Genomic DNA, 11,734 nt, shown 5'->3' with positions numbered 1-11,734 from the left:
GTGCATTTAAAAAAAATAAATATCACGTGTCTCAAAACGGTGAAGAATACACATAGTGAGGAAACCTGCATACTAGAGAATTTTCTCAATTCTCTGCGTGTGTGAATTCGGCCATTCCGCATTGGGCCAGCGTGGTGGACTATCGGCCTAACCCCTCTCATTCTGAGAGATTGGTGTTCAGTAATGAGCCGAATATGGGTTGGTGATGGTGATGATGATGATGATGATACATACAATGCCAGTCTTGACTTAGCACCTGTGATCCAAATTTAGTATAGTATGCGCTCTATAATTTAATCTATGTGCAGTAACATATTTTCGGATGTTATCGACGTACGGTAACCATAGCAACACCTTGAAAATATTACAATCACGCACGAAAATTTCAATTATTTGAAATCTTTGAAGTACTAGGCAACCACGGAGTACGTGTTTAACCCTTTGTTTTATAATTGTACCTACACAGATGACCGCCATTTTGGTTCAACTTACTTGCCGGCTTCTGTACATGGTGATAGAAGACTATAACTTGACTATAATATGTCAAACAAGGCCTATCACAACAAGAACCCTACAATAATAACAGAATGTCTATTCAATTATAGAAAATAATTACCGAAAGCTTTTAGTCTCTTTCCTCGGGCGGTTGTCACCATTTGCTTTGTTAGTCGTGTAGTAGACATCTAAGGGAGGTGCTTTATTTTCACGCGTCGCCTGGAGGTCGGGGGCCGGCGTCGGTTTTAAGGCAGTCACTATCGTCGCGCTGGACTTTAACGTAGACGCTGCGCTGGACATTGTGGACGTAGCGTTGGACATAGCTGAAGTAGCATTGGACGTTATTGAGGCAGCGTTGGACGTCGTGGACGTAGCGTTGGACGTCGAAGTCGTTACAGCAGCCACCGAAGCCGTTAACGTGCGAGATGCTTCTTGCGGCATCGGTAGATATTCTGAGATCGGCGGTTTACAAGTGTCTTGTGAGGCTGTCACTAGGAAACAGACAGGTTTGAAAGTATTAATTTATTATTAAATTATTAAATAGGTTTGAAAGTGTTCATTTAATATTTAACTATGTAACTTCCACAACTAAGACGAATCTAATGACGTCTCATCTCTTATTCACTGTGAAAAAAAGCTAAGCTCTTTAGCTGAGTTCTTTATTTGTAAAACTAGAGCGAGTAAACTGAAATTAGTAAACTTAATATAGTGTGCAATAGTGCCAAAAATTCATTATTCAAAAATTTGAGCATTGTATTTTTCAAATATTTTGTAAACATTCAAATACATAGACATACCGTTGTCGTTGATCTCAGGCCGATGGTTGACCAAGTCTGTTCGATGATTTAACGAATCGGACCAGTGGTTGGGTGGGTCAGTTCTTAGGTTTGGTGGGTCGGGCCGATGGTTCAAGGGTTCGGACCGGTTGGCGGAGGGTTCGGTCTGGTGGTTCAAGGCTGCGTGCGGCTCGTCCGAAGACTGTGCGTCCGAAACCGCGCAGTAAGCGCCTTTAGTGCGCCAATCCTGAAAAATATTTTTTTTTAGTTTTGTCTTCGGCGACGAGGCAGTCTAAAATACTGCGCTGTTTTGTTTATTTCGGTTATGATATTAGTAGCAACCTTGCCATGGAATATTTTAAGGTACATTAGCAAGTTTGGTAGTAACTAGCCACGGGTGAAGCCAAGACTTGAACCAGAGTAAATTTTAGGACACCATGGTAATAAAAGGAGGAAGTCAAAACTATAAAAGAGAAGATGAATTGATATTTTTGCAACATAGTGGTCAATTTAGTCTAGATAATAAAAACCTAAATTACCTAATATAGTTAGTAAATGCTACGTTGCCATAAGTGTCACACTCAGATTGATTTACGCTTTTTTATTAACTATCTGGTAACAACATCAACCGACCTGCGGTTTGCGTTTCTTCTTGAGCGAAGTCCTAGAGTGCACAGGCGTGGAACGCGGCGACGTGGACGAGCCCGACACCGGCGCCATCTGTTTATAAAATACTCACACTTAAAAAATAATCTTTTTCAATTCTCGATTCAATGAAAAATCAAGCTCAACGATGCAATATGACTGTACCTCCAGTCGAGCTTCTATTTTGATGGAGTCATCGTCCATGTCGAGTATGGAGAGGTTGTTCACGTTGTTGTAGTCGGCGTAGTGCGAGCCGGCGACCTCCACGTCGTTCCGCACGTCGTACGCGCCGTACGCCCCACCCTCCCGCACGCCGTAGGGTGCGCCATCCCCTCGCACACCGTAGGGCGCCCCGTCCCCCCGCAAGGCGTAGGGCGCCCCGTCCCCGCTCGCGTACAGGCTGCTATCGCCGCGAGCGTCGTACGCCCCTCCCTCCCGCACGCCGTACGGAGCGCCCCCGCCCCCCGCATACAGCCCGCCGCGTGTGTCGTACTCCCCCTCGCCCCGCGCGCCGTACGGCCCGTCGTCCCCGCATTCACTGCCCGATGCGCTATCGACAAAACGATGTATATTATACAATGACAAAAAAACGCCCCTAATTATTTTGCCACACAACATTTTATAAGACTTTTTCATAATGTGTCTCTAACTCGAGTAGTAGGAACACCTCTAGACTACATTTTCTTACTGTATATTTGGTCTATAATAGGATCGCAGCAGCTACACCGGGGAGTCTGAAGCGCAAACCCTCTCTCAGAGTCAACACTGAGGGCTAGAAAAAGTAGCCCTAGAGACTGAAAAAGTCTTGTACTCCTATGACATTGACCATACTGGCTCAATGTCAAAGTCAAAATTCATTTATTTCAATCAGACTTAGTTTACAAGCACTTTGAAAACGTCAGGTAATAATATTATTAGATAATGGTGATAATAATTGGTTCTAAACGCGCCTTGCTCCGAGAAGAGCCCACAACAAACTGAGTCAGGATTAATTTTTTTATAATTTTTTTTTATCTGCGTACATGTTTTCATCATATTCAGGGTACAAGGAAAATCTATAAATAAGCCAAGGTCTTGCTACAGAGGGCGTACATACTGGTGGTTGTAGTCCGGGGTGCGCGGCGCGGTGGGCGTGGCGCCTGACGCGTCTGGCTCCTCTTCGTAGACATCGTCATCGTCAGGATATAAGGGAAATCTATGAGCAAAAAGTCCATTAGTATTAAAAAATAATGACCAGCCGGTATTCGATAGTACAGCAAATGTTAGGAAAATATCACTTTGTGAACTCACTTAAAATATGATTTAAATTACTATATAATTGTGACTATTCAAATGGCTAAGAACTAATTATGTTTTTAACAGAATACCTGTAATTATCTTCAGAGAGTCGGTCGTCATCGTCAGTAGCGATGAACTGAACGCAGAGGGCGCAGTCACCTTTGACGCTCTGTAGCGCCTGAACTGCTTCTTTATGGCAAGCCTGTAGGTATTAAATACACGTTAACGTTGAGATCATTGAATAATTTTCTGAATTTGAATTTCAGGTCTAGGCTGCTAGCAGGCTGTACTCGAGCCTAGTCTCCTATGAACTTGTACCGCACAGATTTCAAGCTCCTTATTCCTAATCAATTCCAAAAATCCTTTTCAGCCAAACAATTAACTCCAATTCCGTTAGTCTGGATTTATAAAGGTCAGACTTAGGGCAAGAATTAAGGGAACCTGCCCTACTCCAGCTCCGAGATGAGGATCGGCACGAGAGAGAGAGAGAGAGAGCGTATCACCTGCGTGAGGTCATGGTCGTTGATGGCGAGGATGGCGTCGCCCACGTACAGCTCGCCCGTCAGCGCGGCCGGCCCGCCCGCCTCCAGCTCCGAGATGAGGATCGGCACACCGTGCTCGCGACCTCCCTGCGAGAATTTTTTTTATTTTACAACATATATCTACAAAGTATAATGTATATGTAACGAGAATACAGCAACCTGATGAATTAAAAAAAATTATAACGTGAGATAAATATCCGAAACATGGTCGCTATAGCACACGCACCAGCGTGTTGTGGCGCTGCAGGAGTATGCTAGTATGTATATAGTGTAGTTACGGTGACGGAGATGCCGAGGCCCAGGTGCGGCGAGCGGCGCACGCGCACGGTGTGCGGGGCGGGCGGCGCGCGCGAGCTGTCGGGCGGGCGCGGCGCACGCGGTGCCAGACCGCGGCACACGCGCACCAGCGTCTTGTGGCGCTGCAGGAGTATGCTAGTATGTATATAGTGTAGTTACGGTGACGGAGATGCCGAGGCCCAGGTGCGGCGAGCGGCGCACGCGCACGGTGCGCGGGGCGGGCGGCGCGCGCGAGCTGTCGGGCGGGCGCGGCGCACGCGGTGCCAGGCCGCGGCACACGCGCACCAGCGTCTTGTGGCGCTGCAGGAGGATCTCCGCTTCCACCTGACGTACCAGTGACGGAATTGAGAATTTAATGTACGAGTACGTTCATAGAAACGTCAACAATCTTTTTATATATTTTATAATGGATGAAACCACAGAGTTCTGCTAGCTAGATATAAAGCAAGATAATGACAAAGGTTACGGTTAGACTTCTCAGAAAATGGTGAAACCGGCCCATATAAACAAAAACTAAACGAAGATATCCCTCATTTCCGCTCTGTAATTACAAATTAAGTTAACAAGTCGCGTAGAAATCTGTGACATCAAACACACCGCCATGCGCGCATTACCTACTTAGGTACTGCGTATCGGAAGTCACTAAGCCATATTTGTGCTAATCTGTAACTCTAATAAAAACAATGTAATTTCAGACATCTACTAATCTGTATTTACTTCAGTTCAAAATAAATTATGTTTTAGATACCTACTTACCTGAGCCCATAATGAATCTCTTAGTTCCGCCCGCATGCCACTACCCATCAGTTGTAACTGTTGTATTCTTCCCGCGAGTTCTTTATCTAAATACTTTGTGGCTAATCTGCAACAATAATAAATAAGAATAGGGTAAATATTACTAAAACCAATACTAAAACGAAAAAAGTATAAAATTGTCACTAAAAAAAATCGAAATACTTAATCAATAGTCAATATTCATTTATTTCAATTAGCCCCAGTTTACACTGCACTTTCGAAACGTCAGTTAATATAAAATATTATAATTTTGATAATGGTGATAATAATTCAAATTACGAGGGTTCAAAATGCACCTTCAGTCTACAAGTACTGTTCAGTCGGACTGTTTCGATTTTTTTGATGAGAAGTATATTAAACTTGTATAGCGAGATTGTTATAGATGGAATAATTTAAACTTTTTCCATTAAATACATTAAAAACCAGTAACAACACCCAAAGCAATTTCTTATAATATCCCATATTTTATGTTAGTTCAGCAATACGAGTAATCTTTAGTAGTTAAATGCCACGTTAGTCCAGTAACTGTGTCGCAGTTAGCCATAAGCGTCTTCGTACCATAGGATACTGGTGCGGATCTTGGATCGAAATAAAATATTGACAACTTCTTTCTTCCAAAAAATTGGTTGCAGCCTAGAGCTTGAAAGTTGGTTAAGTTACACCACCTCTAAGCGGAAAATCCCATGCCGGTACTTATCACTAACAAGTGATAGTATTCGTTACGTCCAACACTATCACCGTATAGCCGCCAACACGCATTGCGAAGCGAAGGCAAGCTCCCAAGGTATTAGGAGTTATAGGCATTCCTGCCGTCATTTAAAATGATAATACATTACTTGGGGTTTAAGAGTAATACAACAATTAGATCTCTGAAAGCACACAGCACAGTTTCGTCGCACCTTGCTCCAAAAAGCTCTGAATGCAGCGCAAGCACAGTTTCCCTGAGCGCGACGTTTTCCCGAGCGAGTTGCGCGGCCTCGGCACGCGCCCGCGCCGTGTCCGGTACGTTGCCTGCCACGTCTCCGCTATCTTGACACCCTCCTGCCGAGTGAAACCATACTAAAATTGGTAGCCGTATATTTTTATTTGTACCAATCTTCGTTAATCTATATCTACAAATAAATAAAATTTAAGGGTTTGTTTGTGATTTAAAATTAACTTTAGCAATGCATATGAAAGTATATATGGTAGGTATTCTCTGTTTGTACCGGCTAGACCGACTTTGACGGGACTTTCGTCGGCAAACAGCAGATATATTACAAGGAGTGACTTAAGCTATATTTTATCCCGATTCCCACGGAAACGTGAAATACGTATCATGAAACTGCGTTTGCTAAAACAGACCATAACTGGTATACAATTTTCTCCTCTGTACTCTTAATTATGTTCATATTCGTAAAAATCCGATGTCATTGTTAGGTTGTTACAACAATAATTTATTGTTTATCTTAAATCTGCTCTTTCGTTTCATGGTGTTGTACGAAATTTGTATCTATTCCACAAAAAGTTCTTATGTAATAAATGCTAGAATAGTTCATTTTAACAATGACATGGGATCCGTTAGATCGGCTGCCGTTGATTATAATCAATGGCAGCCGATTTAAGAAATATACAAATATAAATAAATATGTAATAATGAAATATGACACAAATTCTTAATCCATTATTTGTTAGAATAAACGTAACAAAGTAAGCTGAGGATTATCGCTTACCTGCGGCCCGAGCCTGCACTAATTCCGCCCTCATATCCACAAGCTCGGCCTGAAAAAAAAAAGAAACACGAAACTACATTATATAGATAGAATGAAACACAATGTAAGCAGTATTCAATATCACAATAATCCCTTTCCATTTGGACAATGACTGTAATCTCAGAACGAAATCTATGGCGGTGTAAATCCGAATTAAGGGGGACAGATGCTGTGTACAGAATCAGTGTGCACGCCCATTAATCGTTTGACCTTTCGCATTTGGTATAAAACCACGCGTCTAATGCCCCCATAGACAAGGCAAGGCAATTCACAAGTCCATTGCGCTAGCACCCCCTGATGGGATACTTTATTACGTGAACCCATTTATTCCCCTTAAGCAGGCATGATATATTGAAAGAACTGTCATGACGAAACGCTAAACGTGCGGGCTGTAGATTATGTCTGTCATGCGGCCTTGGGTGTGTGAAGGTTGCAACTGCTGTTTTATGTTTTGATCGATTTGTTCGAATGAATATTTATGTGACCTTCAAAATTGGAAACAATGGAATATTGATAAAAGTTTCTGTGGCTTCTGCATCATTTAATTGCAATGTTATCTAATCGAAAACAAGGATGAGGTCCAAGTAGAGAATTGAGACTCAATCTACATCTAATCTTAATCCGCATCCATCCAGAAATCGCTTGGTGATCGTTCACTAGTTAAACTCTTATTCGTTAGTTGATACAAAGAATTTTATTTATTAAGGAAAATAAACAATAGTTGTTTTATTAGATCATAATATTAGCTACATGTTCAGAGATTTAAAGTTCTAAACAAATCAATAAATTCACCATATTTGCTTTATAGATCTGATGTAATAAAGAACATATTGCTTGATTGGATGTATCACTTTTACTATAAATTAAATAGGTATCTCTAACGAATCAATTGATACAATGTTTTAGATCGTTATATAACGTTACGCTTACTCGTACATCGAATAGGGCACGGAAGCTCCAACATTTACGATACAAAGCAATGAAAAGCTTTTAATGGTTAATGTTTGATAAGATGATGTAGTACGCAATTAAGAATTTATGATTTGTGCACTTTTGGCCTTAGGTTGGTTACATCTTTGTGGGAGATTGCGGCGTATAATATGTGTATATATTTATTATGAAAAAAAAACATTTAACTGTAAATGCACCTTAACACTTGCTCTGTATGCTAGAGCAGCGTTTCCTAAACTTTATTCTACTGTGACCCTGTAAATTTCGTACTCCTCCTTTGTGACCCAATTAAATTTGTGGACCCATAAAAAATGATTGCTCGATGGGCGGATTGTAGGTACAATCCGCCCATCGAGCAATCATTTTTGTCTCGTTAGTCAAGAAATAAAATCGACCATCTCCTAGTACTTATTTAAAGTCGCAGCATTGCCTCCATAACGCTGCGACCCGGTACCTATATTTTTTTGGCGACCCGGTGCCGGGTCGCGACCCACCTGATGGGAAACGCTGCGCTACAGGGCTGGCGACGATTCGCGTCTGCTAGCGTCCAAGCAAATATGCGTGCGAAAATGAATGCGAAATAGAGTTCATACTATGATCCGTATAATGCGGATCAGTAGACGCACTTGTATGACTTTTTATACAAATTTTGATGCGATGCGTCCGCTACGTACGATGTGGATCTGTGGATGCCTGCCTCAAAAGACCATTACTTTGGTTAGAGTACCTAATCGGTTTTAAATTGTAATTCATTACAAAATAGTGTATAACCGCATCTACTTGTCGTACCACTGCCATCAACAATGTAGTGCATACTTGAACCTTAAAATAAACATAAATAACTTGCAACATAACAAGTAGCAAAATAAACCAGTGCGTGACTTATCAAAAGTTTTGTCATTATCATAAAAGTAGGTGACTAGGTGTATCGTTTCTTGTGATTCGCTACACTTCCATTGCAAATGTACCATTAGATATAATATGTTAGGCAACCTAACTCAGTCCTCGACTGCGCTTTAGGGGTACAGAGATCTGAACCTCTAAATAATTAAAGGAAACCAAAGTTTACTACTTATTATTTCTTTGTACATAAATCTTAATGAAACTGTCACGAAGTACGGATATTTTCATATCAATTTGTAGTTTTTATCATACTTACTACAAATTGTAGTTATATTTATATGGGAATGGATTCATAAATTGCAAGTTACACCATAATACGAAATTATGCAGAGCTCGTCCATTGTTAAATGCCGTCATATTCAATAAATACTACCTACGCAGATTTTAAGATCATTATCGCCTTAGCGTCGCGTAGGCGTATGTTTTAACGGTCAATTGTGAATATTATAACAAGAGGAAAGCTTTTCGATAAGAATTCTTTATAATGGACATATTGTATTGGCATTATATGAATGAACAGTTACGTTTCTTTGAAAGACAATACTATTCATTAAGGTTGATAAGAAAACCACATTGATTGCCATTCAATCACATTTCGTAATTCATTTTATGGATGCCAGCACATTGCCGCACATCTTGTTATGATGCTAAGATGACAACTACTCGAGTCGTACGTATCTATTACTTTTTAAATCACCGCACAAGATTTCAAATTCTTACAAAAACTACACGCACATGCATGGTACAAATGTTGTACCTAATTAACGTACACAAACTGAGAACACAATAAAGCCTCATATTTTTTAGAATCCTAGGGACTTTTACTGTTTTTAAGGAAGCACGGTATCTATCGTGAGTGTTTCAATGATACGTACTTTATAAATTACCATTAGTGCTACATAAGGTAGCATATTTGATGGTGCCGTGATTTATCGATGATTTTATATATTTTAAATTTGATCTAAAATATTACTTTGGGAGTCCAGAAAACTGTGTAACTATTCCCGTAGTAAACATACTGTACTACATTATCTATGTGTGTGTATCTTGTTTGTATTCAATACATCAAATTCTCCATATACATTCTATGAAGAATTTAAGCACTGATTTCAGATAAAACGTAACGACTCCAAGATTGATTCACAACATTACGTTATCAGTGCATCCATCAGAATGTAGATACGAAGTTGTTTAAGCCTCCGGCTCGCACGTGCCACAACCTGCTATCCACACACGAATCTACCATTTTATTCATGGTCACTGACAACAATAAATCTTGTCTTTATATGTCGACACTCCTATTCGGTAAGAGTTGAAAACTGACGCCTATTTTGAAGCAGCACCGTTAAGTAGATATCATATTTACTTATTTATGAACATTATTTTTATTATAATTATCATAAAAAGCGACCACACAGGTTATTAAAACCTGATACGATGTCATGATATTCAAAAAACTTTTCCTATGTTGAATGTTTCTAGGAGACTTGTAATTTTTACCTACATACAAATATGTATTGTTCAGACAGCGATACAGGCGTTTTGTTTGTGCGTTAGAATACAATGTAGCTTCGTACTTCATTTACATGTGTTCAGTCCAACGCGCAGGGACACGATTGTCCTCCACCATTTCACCTGTTGTCACTCAGTATGCAAACACACCGCTCGTCGCTAACTGTTTCTAGACATTTTAAGGGCAGGAGAGGTTAATTGCTTGCAAGTATTTTTTGACTGAAGTATGGGTTTACGAGCCGTTAATAAGCGCGTGGTGCATCGTAAATATCACTCCCAAATAGGTCCTGACGAATTAACCGGTGCTTTAAACATGTTCCTGGCGATCAAAAAAAGTACGAACGTGAAGTAATTATAGTACCTATTAGTTAGGGCGACGGAGCGGTGTAAAAAAGTTATTTCGGAAAGTCATACAAAGCCAGGTAAAAATTTGTTGTATCATCTATGGATATCACGTAGTTGTCATTGGACGGCTCCCAGATTGCTTTTATTGGACAAGATATTTTGAAGAGAAAGCCGACTATCTTGTATTTATTATAAGTTCAAGATGTGCCCACAAAATCTCATATAATACTATTTTTACAAGTTTTTTTTTTAACAAGATAGCGCTGTACTGCAATCTCATCTTATGGTAAGTGAAGATGCAATCTAAGATAGAAGCGGGCGTAGGATTTGCACACCTATTTCGTTTTCTACACGACATCGTATCGTAACTCTAAATCGTCTTTGCCGGTAGGATGGTAACTCGCCTGCCGAGGCCTCCAACCAGCCAGACCTGGACCAATTAAGAAAACCTCAATCGACCTAGCCGGGGATCAAACACAGTCTTGTAATACCTTCGCGCATACCACTGCGCCACGGAGGCCGTCAAAAAATATTTACAAGTGGTTGCTTCTTAAACTTACAATGGGGATGATGACTAGGTTTGAATATATTGATTTTTATGATACATTCGGGTAAATAAGGTCAATGTTAACTAATTTATATATAAAAAGCAAAGATTGACTGGATATTTGCAAAATAAATGAGATTTTAAAATTTCAAAATCTATTAAAAATCTTTTGTCGTAATTAGATGAAAATTCATACAGTTTTAGCTTCCTTACATTAAATGTGACATTTTTTAATATATGAACTATAAGCATAAACGCACAAATAACAAAGATATTAGTAATTTAGTTTGAACGCGCATACAAATCTAACGATCATTACATTGCCTATGACGTCATTATTTCGAGCCATTTTGTATGGGGCGTTTTTCAGGGATCCGCGGCAGCGCCGCGAATCTGACTCTTTAAATCTCTGTAGCTCCGAAAGTAATGATCGCAGATACCCTGTTACTTTTACAAAATTGCTTTACTATTAGTATACTCTTAATTTATATACAATTTAAAAAACTGTCATCATCCCTATTGCTGTAGCGTACTGCATCGCAAGGTCGATGTATGACTAATATCAGCATCTTCGATTAGTAATTCATACTGATGAAATGGATGCGTTATCAAAAAATTCATTTTTTATCTGTTACTATGTGCTTTCAATCTATCTGAAACTATCTCGAATGTATTCTTTAGATGCAATGAGGGCAAACAATAGAAAGGCGTGTGAGGAACACCGCCACCCAACCTAACGGATTTCATCTCGGCAATACTGAGATCCCAGCGGGGGCTCATTTGCCTGACACTGTCTTATCCATTGTACAGTGAGGACATGTAAAGGCCAGACCTTCGGTATTCTAAAGAAGCTGAAAGTTTTGTCACAGGAGAGTGGAGTTTACTTAAAAGGAGTGC

General features: G+C 40.2%; 1 protein-coding gene across 1 annotated transcript in view; it reads right to left on the bottom strand.

Moving 5' to 3' along the window:
* LOC112048569 (uncharacterized) overlaps positions 1 to 11,734 on the bottom strand; it is a 61,108-nt gene that overhangs the window by 6,206 nt on the left and 43,168 nt on the right. Inside the window, exons 3-13 of the mRNA XM_024086150.2 lie at positions 6,541 to 6,589; positions 5,728 to 5,869; positions 4,790 to 4,895; positions 4,193 to 4,357; positions 3,698 to 3,823; positions 3,284 to 3,396; positions 3,013 to 3,111; positions 2,082 to 2,466; positions 1,905 to 1,991; positions 1,293 to 1,518; positions 617 to 986 (exon numbers count right to left, since the gene is read on the bottom strand). Coding sequence (XP_023941918.1) covers positions 617 to 986; positions 1,293 to 1,518; positions 1,905 to 1,991; positions 2,082 to 2,466; positions 3,013 to 3,111; positions 3,284 to 3,396; positions 3,698 to 3,823; positions 4,193 to 4,357; positions 4,790 to 4,895; positions 5,728 to 5,869; positions 6,541 to 6,589 — 1,868 coding nt within the window. The remainder of the gene's footprint in view (positions 1 to 616; positions 987 to 1,292; positions 1,519 to 1,904; positions 1,992 to 2,081; positions 2,467 to 3,012; positions 3,112 to 3,283; positions 3,397 to 3,697; positions 3,824 to 4,192; positions 4,358 to 4,789; positions 4,896 to 5,727; positions 5,870 to 6,540; positions 6,590 to 11,734) is intronic.

Source organism: Bicyclus anynana, chromosome 7 (assembly GCF_947172395.1).
Source record: "Bicyclus anynana chromosome 7, ilBicAnyn1.1, whole genome shotgun sequence".
In the NCBI taxonomy this organism is placed as follows: domain Eukaryota; kingdom Metazoa; phylum Arthropoda; class Insecta; order Lepidoptera; family Nymphalidae; genus Bicyclus; species Bicyclus anynana.
Note: the sequence above shows the minus strand (reverse complement) of the source record. Positions and strands in the feature narration are given on the sequence as shown.